General features: G+C 37.7%; 1 protein-coding gene across 1 annotated transcript in view; it reads right to left on the bottom strand.

Moving 5' to 3' along the window:
• Nucleotides 1-6,796: 6,796 nt before the first annotated feature.
• ICOS (inducible T cell costimulator) overlaps nucleotides 6,797-17,640 on the bottom strand; it is a 33,915-nt gene continuing 23,071 nt past the window's right edge. Inside the window, exons 2-5 of the mRNA XM_077154792.1 lie at nucleotides 14,417-14,758; nucleotides 13,623-13,729; nucleotides 12,248-12,332; nucleotides 6,797-10,242 (exon numbers count right to left, since the gene is read on the bottom strand). Of these exons, the coding sequence (XP_077010907.1) occupies nucleotides 10,229-10,242; nucleotides 12,248-12,332; nucleotides 13,623-13,729; nucleotides 14,417-14,758 (548 nt within the window). The 3' untranslated portion in view covers nucleotides 6,797-10,228. The remainder of the gene's footprint in view (nucleotides 10,243-12,247; nucleotides 12,333-13,622; nucleotides 13,730-14,416; nucleotides 14,759-17,640) is intronic.

Raw genomic sequence — 17,640 nt, 5'->3', positions numbered from 1 at the left:
TGCATGCTTCAGTTAACTGTTCTGTCCAATTGAAGGTGTTTCACAGCCTGTGCTTACTAACATGAGGAAAGTGGGGTAATGGTTTCCCCTAGTCTTCTCTACCTGGAATATCCCTCAATATACATTAATACTGAAATAACTTTCTTTTTACCTGCCATAGTTCTACTGATCTTTTAAATCTCAATTCAAATAAGCCTTAATTTAAAAAACATAATGACAAGGTCTTACCTCCCATACTTTCCATCTCCTAGCCTATTAATACCATCAAACATTTAATTCTCTTAGTATTTACTATCTTCTTTATTATTTATTTTATCTCTATTAGAATATAGTTCCATGAATGCACTACTCAGGATTTACACATTTTTGCATTCTATCTGGCTTTTAATAGAGTGCCTTGAACATAGTAGAGTTAATAACTTTTCTTGAATAAATAAGGAAATGGAAGGGAGGGAAGAGAGAAGAAGGAATGATAAATGAGGCTAAAATTTATTGAAATCTACAGAAGATTTATTCTGTATTACTCTACAATGTAGAATTAGAATTTAAAAGGTGATATTATAAGGAAATAACCTTCATCTCAACAGAATAAAGAGCTTTCCAATATTTGGTGTTGTTATTAAAGTGGAATAAGTCTCCATTTGCGAGAGTGAACATTATGTCACATTATGTCACTGTGCCCAACCAAATGCTGAATGATTCTTTTTCAGAATTGCCATAAAGACATTCTGACATTTACTGGAAGGTTATACTAGGTGAAGCACACAATTCCTTCCTATTTAGACCTTCTGTGATAGTCACCTGTGACCACCTAGAATCTCCACTCATATTGTTCCCTCCTATTTTCTGCATTTATTGCTTCCAAGCCTGGTCTGCCCAAAACTGAAAATGACTGATCAAAAATATTGACTGGTCTCTACCTCCTTCCCATTTGTTTCCAAATATCTAAATTTTATATTCACCTGTGTCTATCAATTACCCAGACTGGCCCAGAATATTTCATTAACAGGTGAGGTATAAGCAAGCAGATATGAGGCAATGATGAGGAAATGTTGAAATAGATGTAATTATGCCTCAAGAAACTCTTTTACATATATCCTCCTGGGCCAGAAGCCAGTCCAAACTAGCGGCTGGCTCAGAGCCCTGAAGATGGGTCATATTACAGTTGGTGGTTAAGTAAAGGGCTGCGCTGGCTGGGGTTGTGGTATCAGAGGTAAATATAGATTCTGATAAGGTTGGTGTCATAGGTTTCTGAAAATTTAATGACTGGCAGAAACCACTTTTATTTTCCTCCGAATGCTTACCAGAAGAAACCCTAGAAATAATGGATAGTGCCAGCAAATTATTTCTTACTGGAGTGATCAGGTAATTGGCCTGACTGTTGGGTCTTAGCAAAGACAATGGAATCTTAGAGCTGCAGATAAGCTCTAGGGAGTAAAAGTAAGGAGTCTAGGTCCCAAGACTCAGGAAAGATCCAGTTCTCATTTCCACTGACCCTTTTATCTAAAAACAGTTCTTGGTCAGAGCCTCTCATGTGTGGTTAAAACTTGGTTGAGGAAGGGAGTTAGCGTCATTACCATTGGGGTTAGGGCAGAGTAGGAAGTTGGTAGAGTGGTAGAGTGCTATCCCTGGAGGGTGGGGGTCAAATCTTGGTAAAGAGGGAGGCTATTCTTCTTCAGCTCTGGTAAAGACTGGTTCACCTCTACTTGCTGCCCACTGAGAACCTTCCTTTTCCTTCTCCCTCTCCTTCTGTATCCTCTTCATACTGTCCCTCTGTAGGTCGAGGAGGATAGATTTCATTTTAGTAGAGGATATAGAGTACGTAAATGAAGTTGGATTAGGTAAGACGAAGCAAGTGAGAAAAAGAGGTAAGCAATAATGTCAGACATAAGAGGTATAGTTTCTGATCTGCTTCTGACACTCACTAGTGATGTAATCATGGGTAAATCATTTCACTTCTTTACACCATCAATGAAATTGGGTTGGAGAGTCTTGGGATCCCCTCTGGCATTAACACTGAGCTTTATAAATACTTTTCCTTGTGGCCTAATTTTATATTCAGATCTTGCCTTTACTTACAGATAAGTGATTATTCTGCACACTTGAAAATCTGGACAGTCATTTTCTATAGCATTTTACTTTAAATATATAAGTCAGCATAAAGCAATTGCTCCTTTAGCATGAGAGAGAGTGGGGTTAAGCAGGGAACAGAAATTTGGGATTGATTATTTTAAATCACTCCTTTGCTCCTCACATACCAATAGGATTTATTCTCAAAAGTCTGTTTGAGAAATGTTATGTTAGCTCCGAGCATTCACTGGAAGGCAGTCAATGGGTCCAATATCACTTATATTCATTCACTTGATTTTCTTTACATTAAAAGAGGAGTATTTCCCAGAAAGAGTCATTTTTCTTTGCTGTTGTTAGGAAAGGGATTCAGACATCAAAGCATTTACTATAGACTTTGGGATGGAGGAAAATAGAAGAGCTTCACCCTGATTTCCATTACAAGGGAAACTCTCACCCAACATAATTTAATTAAGCCTAGCCTACTTTCCACATTAATAAAGTAAACAGTCATTAAAAGCTAATGCCAACTTCTTTAGGGATTCTGACAGACCCTGCAGATGAAGCAAAAAAAAAATTTTTATTTTACAGTGATGGGATCCAATGACAAGTACAAGTCAGGGTCCTGGCTAAGTGAGGCAATAGAGTCTTTTCTTAACGTGGGTTCAGACTGTATTGAGTCCCAGGTAGAGTTTGTTCTTTAGGGGCACGTTTTACAAGTAGTGAAGAAACCAGTGAATCTGCAGCTCCTTCAGTGGAAGTAATAGAAAGGAAACTGGAACTGGAGGACTAAATTCACCACTGCCCATGGGACTAAAGCCCATTCACCCTGTCCTCCCTCCACCCCAGCACCTGCACAGCTAAAAGCAAGGCATTTCAGCCACCCAATGGGCTGAAGACTAAAACTCTGCTCATGACTATAGCACTTAAATTGGAGTGTGGGCCACTGGACAGGGAAAGAATCTAAAGGAGACAATAACAGCAGCTTTGTCAAGGATGGAGTGTGGAGTTTCAGAGAGAGAAATTTACAAAAGGAAGTGAGAGTCCTAAGCAGAAGAAACCCAGATTGGAAGTAGAAGAAAGGGTTCACAGGAGAATCCCCACTGACCCTGAAGACCTCAGTCTATAAGTATCTTTTTTTTTTGAGACTCAAGGTGTAATGGGGTAGACAATGTCATTGGCTAGAAATCAAACACAGTGTGAGAAGAACAAAGCTTCCCAGGATGCTTCTGGCAGAATGATCATGTACACTGGGAGCATGAGTATGTGAAAAGGGTGGGGGAAGACATTGAGGGAGGTTTGGTGATTGGGGACCATGATAAGATTAATAATGGTCCCCAAAGATATCGCGGTCTTAATCCCTGGAGCCTGTGTTGTTTTGTTCCCTTATATGGCAAAAAAAAGACTTTGCTGGTGTGATTAAGTTAAAGGTCTTGACATGGGCTCTGAACATAATCACAAATGTTCTTATAAGAGGTGAAGAGAGATTTGAGAACAGAAGAGGAGAAGGCAATATTAACAATAGAATCAAAGATAGGAGTGAAGCAGCCAAAAGCTGAGAAATGCTGGCAGTCACCAGAAGCTGAAAAGGGCCAGAAAAAGGATTATCATCTGGAGCCACTCGAAGAACTAACCCTTTTGGCATATTGATTTAAGCCCAGTGAAACTGATTTTGGACTTCCAGAGTGCAAGAGAATACATTTTTGTTTTTATAAACACCATGTAATTTGTTACAACAGCCACAGGGAACTAATACAGGGACAATGTGAATGAGGAAGAGAGAAGTGAGCTATTTTGTCAGCTACTTTCAATGGGAAAACATGACAAGGAGATGGAAGAGATGCACAGACTGCTTATAGAATACTACAGGGAGGAGGAAAGGAGTGGGAAGTTTGTTTTGACACTGCCTCCAGGCCTCTGAGAGGTACTGATAATAACAACAGAGTTTTTCTTTAATGAAGTTTTGCTGTGCTTTGAGAATGCAACCCCCGATTGACATATTCTCAAAAGATTAGGCAAAGATATATTTTTCAGTTAAATTTGCTTCTGTTAGAAAGTCATTTCCTTGAATATATTTCTGAGTGGATTCCAAGGTGTGTGGGTTTCATACTAGATATTTTAGGGAAACTTAACTAACACTTTTTTAGACTTCAAATGCAGTACTCAACCTTCATCATGGATTCAAGCTATCTCCCAAGCCAAGCCAAAGAGGGCATAGTCATTTTGAATTCCATATTATTGGAATAATGATGGAAAAGAGTGCCACATGCATCAAAAGCAAACTACAATCATTTTGGCTATCACCATGAAGCCAAAAGGAAAAGGTAGGAAACTTTATTTTTGTCTTAGGTGACATTAGGCTACTTATTAACAGTGAAGGGGACTTAAAACTTTCTCTATGAAATCCACTAGAAATACATTTTTAACCCTGCCTCTGTGGATATTTTTTCTTAAGGAGAGAGGTCAGTGACAGACATTTATGGTTTAAGGAAGGCTCTGTCCACCTTCACCAACAAAGACAAGATTCCCTGTGAACGTACCTGACCATAGACACTTAATTCTTGAAAATGGAAAATTTCATAGAAATCACTATGCTAAAGAAACTTTGCAAGAAAGAATGACATTTAGTCACAGAGTATGTTAGTAACATAACATACACAAAGTTGAAATGACACAAGTAGTCTTCGAAGACTGAGAAAAAGAGTTCATAAGGACTGATGTTAGGGGTTATTTATAGTTTTGATGACAGACTGTCTCAGGAATAATGTATGGCAAGGGCAGAATGGCTAAGATTCAAAACTGAGTTCATAAGAGATAAAAGTTGGTGTAAGGTAAAAGACACCCGAGGGTGGCTTTTAGGTAGGTAAGTACTTGGTGAATCACCACTATCCTCATCTTACTGAGACCATGGATCCTGGAGGTGGGAAAAAATGTTGATACCGATGGTTCACTCTCCTGGAAATTTTCAAATTCCCCACTTCCTCATTTTTATAAAATGAAGGTTGTCTGGAACCAGGCTGAACATGCACAGCTTGGCTTCAGAGGCACTGAGAGAAATTTTGCCCACCTAGTAAAAATAAATAAATGTGGATCAGAAGTAGAAAAAAGACTTAGATAACACAAAGGAAAGGTGGTCTCTTCTTTGTAAAGAATGAACTAAGAAAAAGATACAAGGTAGAGAATTTTATTTATCAGAAATCAAGCTGATACTTATAAGAAGGGAGGTCAGAGCACACGAGGAGTACATACTCTAGGGCACTGGACATAAGAGGGCAGTGAAACAGAAGGAGCAGGTCATGTTTGGGTGTGATTCAATCAAGGACTGTGCAGAAATAGATGAGAGCTTAAAAGGTTAAAGGAGTGGTCTTACTGTGAGTTCCCCCAGAAGACACTGAAACAAGGATTCCAGTTTAAGTAGCTTGTATTGGAGGTGAAGAAAAACAAGTAAGGTAGTGAGAAAATGAGACAGAGAAGGAACAGTAGCCAATAAAGAGTTTGTTATAAAGCCAGTTATCACTGTAGGCAATTGAAACTTGACACCATGAGCAAACTGAGGAAGCCAGTTATCAAGCCCAGACTACAGAGTTATCAATTCATCCCAAGGTAGGGGAGCATTTGTAGTCTCCAAGCAGGAGCTAAGAGCCTGAGTAAACAGAAGGGCATCCCAGCATAGGATATTAGAGCCAGAAGAGAGTGTGGAGGGCATTCATGTGGGGTGGAGATGCCCAATGTGGGGATATCGGAGCCCAAGTTGGGCAAAGACGGTAACGGGATTGAACAGCCCAGAATGAGGAGTAAGCATGCAAGCAGAAAGAAAAGGGCACTAGGTGGGGAGGGGGTGGCCAGAAAATGGGAGATTGGTTTCATACCAGGGGAGTGAGCAAATAAATAAATATATTCAGGATAACGAGAGTCAGGTTTCTCAGTCTCAGAAGAGGGGCAAATAATAGAAAGGGATAGATCTAGGCTGAATCGTATAGTGCTGTATTGGAATCAAAGGCACAGGTGTGAAATAGTGGTTTTTGATATAGATGGATGATAGATAGATGTAAATGTGTATATGCATGCATATATCATGCAATTTACATCTGTATTTATAAATATACAAATTTTATATCACATAGATTTGTAGGCACACAGATACACACATTTACATCTATATTTATTTTCATATATATATATATTCCACTAAGAGAACCTATAAGCAGGGAAATCCCAATAGCATAGACCATAACTAATGCCTAGATCTTGGCTTCTAAAAATCATTTTTTACCAAAAGAACCCAGGGCTCCTTGGAGAAACAGCTGATTCCAATGCTGGGGGCAGGGTAAACTGAGCCTCAAATATCGTTTTCTGCCAGAAAGCAGGGAAATGCTGAAAGAATGGTGGGGAGGACTGCAGAAGGGCACAGAAGTCAGCTTAAATGGGCTCCCACTGGCCAAGGTTGGAACAAAAAAATACAGCTGTACATCGTTTTATTGCACTTCCCTTTACTGTGCTTTGCAGACATTGATTTTTTTTTTTTGTAAATGTAAGGTTTGTGGCAACCCTGCATTGAGCAAGTCTATTATGGTGTCATTTTCCTAGCAGCATATCCTCCCTTCTTATCTCTGTGTCAACTTTTAATTAAGTTATGCACATTGTTTTTTTTAGACATAATACTATTGCATACTTATTTGTAGTATAAACAAGACTTTTATATTAGTAGGAGACCAAAATATTTGTGTGATTCATTTTATTGAAATTTTCGCTTTATTGCAGTGGTTTGGAATTTAACCCACAATAACTCCAGGGTATGCCTGTAATGATAGTTACAAGATTTCACCCATTGAATAAAATAGGAAACTATTAGTCATACAAATATAAATGAGCAAATGAATATATTGAAACTTTGATGAATAACAGAAGAGTTGCATAGTTTCAAAGTACCACCCCACAAAATATCTATTAACTACTCTGTATATTACTTTCTAGTGTAGAAGCTTGACAGACACATTTTAATCAAGTGATCAAAATGTATATCATCAGTAATGTGATTAAAAGAATGCAGCATCCCTTCTGCGTTATTTTTGCCAAAAATGAATGTTAAGTGAAATAAAATGATTGCCTGCCATGGGCGTTGCTGTGAGGAACTTGACTCCAAGAAAGAATTTTCCAGAAGACAAAATAATTGACCTGGAGGGGCTTTCCAAAAAGAACAATGGAAAGCACCCTGTAGATTGGAGATAAGCAACACCTGCTAATAAACCAGTCTCTGTCCAGTTGCAATAGCTTATCAGACTAGGCAAGTACACCATAGTAATCAATGCATATTTCCTGCCCACTTTGTATGAGCCCTCTCCACACAATGAAAGATGGACACAGCTGTCTGCCAATCAGAACAGTGAGTTCCTTTCCACATGTAGTTTAGATGCTGCCTGAATGAATGGTAAACTGCTCCAATAAACTTATGGAACTCATATCTTGCCTAACATTTTATTTTAACAGGAATAGCTTGAATTTAATAATGAAGAAACACCAGACTGACCCAATTCAAGGAATATTCTACAAAATAGCTGATTTATAATCTTCAAAAGTGTCAAAGTCAGAAGTCTAGACCGAGGAACTATCCAATCTGAAGGACACTACGAGACAGGACAAAGAAATGCAAAGGCAGATTCTGAACTGAATCCCCACAGTACATTCTGGTGAAACTTGAGTGGATCTGAGGATTAGAAGGTAGCAAGATATCGTGTTAATTTTCCAAGGTTGATGCTGTATTGCAGTTATGGAGGAGAATGTCCTTGTTTGCAGGAAATGCATATGAACATTTGCATGTAATAGGGCATTAGGTCAGAAACTTATTCAGGAAAAGTAGACTCCTTTTGCTGTTCTTCCAACTTTTAAACAAGTTTGTGGTTGTTTGAAAGTTTAGAGAAAAAAAAAAAGCAACCGTTCCAAACACTGTAACTATATTCAAAAATAAAGGTCAAATTTGCAACTTCTAGTTGAGGTGATCATTTTCCTCCCCCCCAAAAAAAACACTAAGGCATTTTCAGTTTCAGTTGTGGAATAGCAAATGTTTATTCTTTAGCTTACTACTGCTGCTAAAATCTCTTTGGTAAGTGGCTCCTGTAAAAACCAGTTTTTATTTCACAGAAATATTGTCCTTTAATAATTCACTTTGAAATGTCCAGCACTGAGCACAGGAAGCTGCAGGGACACAGCTAAGGCCACCGGGTGGTTATGCCACCACACAGGCTCCCTCTCCCTGCATGGGTAGCTGTGAAAATTCAGGGAACCCCTCTGCAAAGCCAGACAGGTTGTCCAAGTCACTGAAAACAGAAAACACTATACTTGATTCAAATTACAAACTCAGTACTGTACTGTACACATCCAGCATTATGCACACTTAAAAAAACATAGGCATGCATAATGACACATTGGATCTCACTTTTTTAAAGTAAACTATCAGCAGGCAACTACAAATTTTTAAACTATTAAATAACTCTATGTTATGTAAAGTTAAACATGTTGTTACATACACATTGGCTGCTCCAGAAGCCTTGGGCATACAGACTGAGAAGTGGAGACAATATTCCAACAAAGAACAATCACATATTTGCACATATTTAAGAACTTTTCCAGCCAAATTATATTCAAAGAAAGAGTATTTTGAAGGGCCAGGGCCAGTTTTTTGATGTGCCCTGAAAACTCCGTCCTTCGCAGATCCTGGAGGATGAACATGGTACAGATTCACTGTGATTCCAGTATGATTTCAACCTCTGGGAGCAAAGGTACCAGGTTGTCCCCGCCTCTAGGAGTCTCTCAACCCTTGGAATCGCATCCAGGTATGAAGGGTTGCTCCAGGCTGATAAGGACTGAACTTCTCCATTTCAACCTGCCGTGCCCGGAGGTAGCTTGGTTGTAGTTTGCAGCAAACTCCGGTAAAGGCAGCACTTGTGGCAAGTGGCTAATTGGCTCTGCCTCCAGAGAATGCTCACAGTCAAGCACGGTTAATCTGGTCTGAAAAAAGAGCCTACCTGGAAATTAGCACCATGAAAACATGGAAATGGTAGAAAACAGGATCATAAAATGAAGTTGAGGGGGGTACAAGGGTAGTTCGGTGGTAGAATGCTCTCCTGCCATGCAGGAGACCGGGTTCGATTCCCAATGCATGCAGTTCCCCCAAAAACAAACATGCAAACAAAAGAAAGAAAAAACAAACAAACAAAAATTCAACAAATGGCGCTGCAATAACAAGATACTCACATGGATAAAGAATGAAATGGGACCTCAAAAAATGAAGTTGCCCTTGATTCTGGGCCATGTTTCCTACCACTAATGTTAACAAAGTAAACCATTTTCACTGAATTTGGGAAAATAAGATGTCTTTCCAAGGCAAATATATTCTTGTAAGGAAAGTATAGGCGAATTATATCCACTGGCAGCAATAGTATACATCTTCTAGTATTTTGCTGAGAGGCCGAGGGAGAAAATGTAGAAATGGCTACCTATTCAGACTGGCTGCCAAGTAATCATGTAGAAGTATTCTTAAAAGGAAATTTGAAAAAAAAAAAAAAAGGAACTTTGAGAGCTGAAGACAGCATCTAAACTTTTGATGGGGCAGTTGGAGAAGAGAGTACTGTATACTAATGTATTCATATAATATAGAACACGGTAACACCTCAAAATAAAAGAGCTACAGTTTTGAAGCATCTCCCTCCATGGAAAGAAAAGGTCTGTGGGTCAAATGCAGACAGGTGCTGGCCCTCTCGGCCCATTTGCTTTGCAGATTTGGTACCTTTGGCATCTTAAAAATTGTTTGTGGATGTGCTCATTTTGCTGACTGGTGCATTGCTGGGAGCAGATGTGAAGACAGGCATTCCACCCGAGTGAAGTCTATTTGCTGAGCAGACGTAAGCCGGACCTTCCAAAAAGCTAGTTGCGGGAGGGTGTTTGTTTTGCAAGAACTCAGCAGTACCAAAACAGTCTGTTGAAATTCCTACTGACTGATAGACTTACTGGTCCAGATTGAACAAAACACCAGTAGGGAATGTATATAGTCAAATCAAGTCTGACTCCATGGTCGAGAAAACAAGGGAATCTCACGCTCCAAGTTGAGGGGTGAGGAAGGGAACTCGCCAATTTGGTTCATGCTTGGGTGCCAGGGAATTCCAGATTATAAGGTCACATCTGTAACAAAATTTTAAATAAATTCTTAAAAAGCTCTCCATGCGCCAATTCCTTCAACAAGTTTTCCCCATTCCTCTGCTTCTCATAAACATGCATATAGTCGAAACTCTTCTTTACTACAACACCCACTACTAGTTCCATATTTTCCATAAACTTTTGCCCAGCCCACTCTGGACTCCTGCAATAGACATTATCTGAGCTCTTCACTGTGCCATTAATCATGTGCTTTTTACACCCTCCTGCTACTCCACTTTGCATAGGAGCATGTCACTTCTCCCAGTGAAGTTACAAACTATTGAAGACATGAACTCTTGGGTCTCCCCTTCCTCTACCCAGCTCACATTTTACTCAGCACAGTGTATTCACATAATAATCATATAATTACTATTTGACTTGAATGGAATTTATTTATTTAATAAGTATCAGTGAGCTGTGTGCTAAGTCTATGGAGTCATCTGTCTGGGGACCTAGCATTCAGAAATTTTATGAAGCTTATTTTTCAAGATGCCGAGTCATGCTTTGCTTGAAATTGTGTGTGTGTAACACTTTCAAAACACAGAAAAGAGACCCTGCCCGCCCTCAGGAACTTACCCTCTGACCATTTCCACAGTTATTATTTGCCTAAATCTAATTACAAAATATACTAGGCTCGGTAAGTGAGGTGTGAAGCTATTCATCTCTGATTCCAGTTGCACCTGGGGTGGCCAGTTCTACCCCAACAGTCCCACAGGACACAGCCCAGGGATGAATGAGAGTTAATGCCCCTGGAGGCAACCCCAAATCAGGGGGACAGGAGCCAAGGGATAAACACCCCATTTCTGGCGCCTCAGGAGAACAATTCAGGGAGGAGCCTTTACATCTCTCAGAGGTCCTGATGAAGTCAAGCTTCTGTGGCCAATAGTTGAGATCTTGATCATGCACATTTCTTCTGTTCTCCCGCCTTCTCTCCTTCACTTTCCCAGTCCCTCACCCCTTTGTCCTGTGATCACTTCCCAAATAAGCTACTTGTACTCAAGTTTCCTTCTCAGATTCTGCTTCAGAGGGTACAAACTAAGAACACATTATTATGAGCACACAGATAGGGAGAAAATATGTTTTCACTATCAAAGTAATGAAGCACAAGCTCTTTGCTTGTGTCAAAGCTACAGAGTTTTAACCATCTGAGCAACCAAGAGAGTCACTTAATTCTCCGGGCATTGATTTCTCTTATCTAAAGGTGAGTAGATGGACTAAAAGGAATATTTAGGTCCCTTCACATGCTGTGATTCCATGACAATGGAAGCTATGCCTGTGAGGGTCTCTCTGATATAGTCCTTAACCACTATGTGGAGAGAAAACTGCAGTGACTTCTGCCTTATTACTTTCTTCTTATCATTCAAATTCAAAGGCATAGAACTCACAGATTTTCCTCAATGGATGCTTCAAACCTTTTGATGCTCTTCAACCTGACAATACTCATTCCTAAATTTCAACAGAAAAGGTCAAACTTCTACCTTACCAAGATTTCTGAGGCTGTCCAAGCTCTTTAAATTTGCATTCTCTTTACAGTACAATAATATAATATCTTCATCAATTTTCCCTTCTCCCCCTTTTAGCACCAGCCCAGATCTCTTTTCTAAGTCCAAAATCTCCATCCTGCTTGGTATCCCTCCCAGCTCCTCACCCAGTAGCATGCACTTAAATGATGCTCAATAACTGCTCTTCATATGATATAATGAAACTTTCAACGAGTAAGACTTGGAATCATCACAACTCTTGAAATATGATTTGGGAAATTGCCTTGATAGAGCAATGGTTTAAGAACATATTGTTTGTTTTCAGTAGTGGTTTACAAACTTATTGTTTGTTATCAATGTACAGCAGAAAGCATAAAGTCAGTTAAAGTGGAAATTCAGACCTTCACAGAAAATACAAAAATAAGGCCTAAGAGATATTTTCCCCTTCTTTAAAAGAAAAAATTTAAAAGAACCTCCTCCACTGCCCAAACCCAAAAATGGAGCTGTACCTCTGATTCCAGGTTTTTTAGTTGTGTTCACTGCTGCCATGGACATATATTCACTATTAGGTTCATGCACACAAGACTGATACTTCTGGGGAAAAAAAAAGTCAGAAACATGATTTGTCCATTGCTCTTCCCCATTTTTTTTTTAACTTTTTATTGTATTGACATAAATGCAACCCAAAATCTCTGATTTTAACATTTCAGTGGTACTAATTACATTCACAATATTGTGCCCCCATCACCAACACCCATTACGCCAACTTTTTCATCAACTCATATAGAAACTCTGCATCCATTAAGCAATAAACCCCCATTCCCCTCCTCCTCTCCCAGCCTCTGGTAACCTGTAATCTATCTAATTCTATGAAATGTGTTTGTTCTAGGCATTTCATACAAGCAACATCATATTTTCCATTCTTTTTCAGAGAGGTATGTGACTAAAGCATGAAGATGTGACTTAGGCACCTGACTTTAGACTAAGTAGGAGGACATTCTAGAAAGACCTTTCGATGATAAGAACTTTCTACTGAATTTCTTTCCTCATTTTTGCCTTTATCATTCCTTCACCCAATAGACTTAGATCTTGGGCCTTATCTCACTGCCTCCTTTCTTCTTCTCTCTTTTCAAATTCTAGTCTAGCGTAGATATGCATACTGCCTGGCCAAAGAACATACCATGGGTATGATTGAGTAGTCATGTATTTACATGATATCTAGATTGTTATGAGTTCTTTCATTGAGAACCCTAATGTAAAAAAAGAAAACCCCCTAGGATAGAGAGAGATTACTGTCACTGTCATCACTGTTGTCATTGTTGCTATTTTGTTTTTCTTGGTAGCTTTTATGTGGTTTTCTTTAAAAGCAAGGGGTCTAATAATTTATCATGCGAAGAAGCTGGCAATTTCTTTCTCAAATTACTACTGACAGCTTATAAATTTTTTTCACTGATCATTTTTTATCTTACCTGTTAGGTGAAACTTAAAACTAATTGTTTCATCTTTTCACTGGCTATTAGGAAGCTTGGAATCAAATTTACAACACATTTTTAATAATTTTGTAAAATCATAGGCATCTATTTTTGTGTTTTATCTTTCTGCCTGGCTTTTTTTAACCCCCTTTTGTTGACCCCAATTTCCATTTCTTTTGAAAGAATAATAACATATTTCTATTTAAGCCTTTGAGTCCTTTTCGAAGGAAGTGAGTTATTAAATAAATAAATAAGCTTCTGTTCTAAGTTATTAGTTTTTAAATAAATATACCTTGGGAAAAGGAATTGCTTACCTGTGGATCAAATTACTCTGGTAACGTGTACCTTTGATGAGTAAATACTGCCAGTGTTCTTCAGTAAAGCAGATGCAAGAAAAGATAAAATAGCTCACCTTTTTTGAAAGCCAACAAATAAATACACATCCAAAAATGTAGAGTACAATAAAAGATGCACATCCTATGGGTAACCAGATCTTCAGTTGGCAACAAAGCTGTGATTCTGGGTTAGAAAAAAGATATGTTAAAGAAAAACTCTGAGAATCCAATCTCTTATTAAACTGCTAATCACAAATTCTTTTACCACATTTAAAACCTGATTTAATCAAAAGAAGCTTTTCTTTATTACCGTCACGATAGCCAATAACTATTAACTGACATCATCTCAATACTATAGCAAGGATCTAGAAACTAAAACTTAAAAGGCTCTATATTTTTATTATACATGCTTCTGTACTCACAGGTGCTTAGAAATGCGGTTACTAGAAAGGGCTTTCTGTCTTTATTTTTGAAAAACAGTAAATAAGAAAGTAACCTATTTTCAATACAGAACTACTATTTCAATCTTTTTACCCTATTACTCAAACCCAGGACAAAACCAGAATCTTAAACCTTAGGTAAATAGAGGTAATAGCCATTAAGCCACGGGCTTGAATATTTGTCTCAATAACTTTGTTTAATCTTTAATGCCATATGAGTTTTAAAAACAACATGACTTATTTCCAACTCAGCTGTCTACTGATTAAGCTGCATATTACCTATTAATAACCATGAATAATTATTAATAATAAATTGTCCCTTGCATATTCTCATTATAAAAGATTGCCTTTAACTGTACTAAATGAACTCGAACACAAAAGATGCTTATTTGTTTAACTCTTAAACTAGAAAGATGAAAGCAACGTCTTACCATAAATATGCAAATATTCTCCTCTAACAATTGCTACATCATGAGGAGGAGGTTCAAAAATTGATAGTTTGCAGAAGTAATAGCTGGCATGAGAGCTGTCCAAATTGTACAGAAAAAAAGACACACTATTATTGGATAAGTGTGACTGACAGAATTCCAAATTCTTAGTGGACACCATGTTGGTTTTGTTTTCCATTGTCTTAGTGAGCTCACAGAGCATTTGACTCCCTTTCAGCAGCTGCATTTTAAATTGCTGGACAATTTCAGGGTATTTGCACATAACTTGTACACCTCCATTGTGAAATGTAAACATCTCATACTTGGTAGAATCATTGATTTCTCCTGGACAAAAAGAAAGAAAACAGAGAAAAAGTGACCTTTAATGAATATTTTGCCATAATTATATTTGAACATAAAAGTAATTTCTCCTCTTCTTTAAATCTCCTTTATTACCCCAAAGTAAAAAAAAAAAAAAAAATCACTTCCAAAAAAAAAAGAAGAGAGAGAATATGGCCAAAGGCAAGACTATGTTCTAGGAATCCCTAATCAGAAACTTTCTTGTCATTTATAAATATCTAATACATGATATATTAAACAAGATATTTACCTAAGTATGAATCAAACAGATATGGTCCCTGCCTTTTGGGAGCTTTTATATTTGAGACAGATAGTAAACAAATAAATGCATAGTAATGCACTATAATTCATGTTAGGAATGGACAAAACATAGTACTACTCGAATAAAGGTGGTAAGGAGGAGACAGAAGATTGAAGAATTAGAAAATGCCATTTTGAGGAAGTGAGTTTTAAATTGAGATGGAAAGATGAGTAGCACTCAGTCAAAGATGGGGAGATTTGGGGAAAGAATGTAGTTAAGGGGAAAAAAACTTTTAGAAGTTCCAAATAAACTAAAAATGAGTGGTTATATCTATATTTACATTATGCCCTTCCACTGGAAAGCAAAACAACAGATGAATCATTTTTCAAATGGTAGTAATATGTCTTCTCTGAACCTCATCCACTAAGAACTGAATTGAAGCCCAGTGATAAAGGTAAAGTCCCTTTTTTTGTTTTTTGTTTTTGCTTTTTCATTTTTTTTAAAATAAATTTTAAGCTTATAGAAGCCCAGGTTATTTTTTGTGAGCTACATAGGAATAATAGAAGGAAGATGCTGAAACAGTTTTGACCTGTTTAGATCCTGAGTTTTTAAATGAGTTCAAACTGTTCTTTGTCTTCCTTTTTCTTTTTTTTTTTTCAATCTGATAAAGTCTTCAAGTTGAAAATGTTTGGGAAAAAAATATTAATATGGCATATTTTTTTCCACCTAAGTTTTGGACTCTATATCTTTATTCTTGAGAACACTATATAACAAATGCAAAGGATGTTTAAGAAAAAAATTACCCAGTCCTCCAGTGAATAGAAATACTAATTGTATGTTTGTGGTTTTTATATTTCAGATATATGCTTTTTTTTTTTTTTTTTTTTTTTTTTTTTTTTTTTTTTGACAGAGAGAAGGAAGGAAGGATAGAAGGAAGGAAGGAAGGAAGAAAGGGAAACATTTTTTAAACATTTTCTTGTTTTATTGTATTCTGTTTCTCCGTTTTTGTTACATGGGCTGGGGCCGGGAATCGAACCGAGGTCCTCCGGCATAGCAGGCAAGCACTTTGCCCGCTGAGCCACCGCGGCCCACCCAGATATATGCTTTTTTATATAGCAAACATAATATTCTGAATTCTGCTGTTGTCATTTAATGTTATATCATAAACATTTCTTTATTTTACTGTCATTATAACTTTCTTTTCAATTACTATATAATATGCCATTATGTTCATCTATTATAATTTGTAAAAGCATTTGAACTATGTTGGATATAGGGGTTATTTTCAGCATTTAGCTTCCATAATATGGCATTTGGTAAAAAATTTTCACATTATAATACATTGTATTACCATAATGTTTTCTGAAAGAACTGATCTACTTTATGGGTGGCCTGGAAATATGCAAGTGGGTCCATTTTTCACAATTCTCATTGAACTAGTTGCTTTAGTGTTATTTAAGATTCACTACTGTTTTAGTTTGCTAAAGCTGCTGGAATGCTTTACACCAGAAATGGATTCATTTTTTAAAGGGGATTTATTTAGTTATAAATTTGCAGTTCTTCAGAGGAAAGGCAGCCAGCTTTCATCTGGGTTTCTCTGTCACATGGGAAGGCACACGGCAACATATGCTGGCCTTCTCTCCTGGCTTCTGGTTCAAATGGCTTTCCCCGGGGCATTTTCTCTCTGCGTCTCCAAACATCTGGGTCTATGTTGGGTTTGAGCACTGTGCTGGTTTGAATCTATGGTGGACCCCAGAAAAGCAATGTCCTTTAATCCTCATTCAGTATTGCTGGGTGGGAGCATTTTGATCGTTCCCATGGAGATGTGACCCACCCAACTGTGGGTGGTAACTTTTGATTAGATGATTTCCTTGGAGGTGTGTCTCCACCCATTGAAGGTGGAGTTGCTTACTGGAATCCTTTAAAAGAAGAAGCATTTTGGAGAGAGTCCCTTTTTTGTAGAGCCACGAGAAAGCCAGCAGATACCACCATATTTGCATGTGCCCTTCCAGCTGAGAGAGAAACCCTGAACTTCATCAGCCTTCTTGAACCAAGGTATCTTTTTCTGGATGCCTCTGATTGGACATTTCTATAGACTTGTTTTAACTGGGACATTTTCTCAGCCTCAGAAGTATAAACTAGCAACTTATTAAATTTCCCTTTTAAAAGCCATTCGGTTTCTGGTATTTTGCATTCAGGCAGCTAGCAAACTAGAACAAGCACTATCTCTCTCTTCTGACTTCTCCTTTTAAGCCCCCAGCTGGTTAAATGAAACATCATTCATTGTGGAAGGCACTCTCCTTAGCTGACTGCAAATGTTGTCAGGCACAGATGAAATTCTTGTGCTGATGATTTAAGCCCACAGCAACAGAACAACTAGGCACCATTACCTGGCCAAGTTGACATTTGAACCAAACTATCACAAATACTAAAACTTATTTTTCTTAATATTTCCAGATTTCATTTATATCTCTCATATTACTAAGGGATCAATTTTCATCTTGGGAATTAGATCCTGGGAAATAAGCACATGTTTCAGTTTTCAATTATGGCAGTACAGATTATTCAGACTAATTTCCACACTGAAAACAATAAAAAATGTCAAATAAAATGTCTACAAAGATTA

The sequence above is a fragment of the Tamandua tetradactyla genome, chromosome 3 (assembly GCF_023851605.1).
Source record: "Tamandua tetradactyla isolate mTamTet1 chromosome 3, mTamTet1.pri, whole genome shotgun sequence".
NCBI classification, from domain to species: domain Eukaryota; kingdom Metazoa; phylum Chordata; class Mammalia; order Pilosa; family Myrmecophagidae; genus Tamandua; species Tamandua tetradactyla.
Note: the sequence above shows the minus strand (reverse complement) of the source record. Positions and strands in the feature narration are given on the sequence as shown.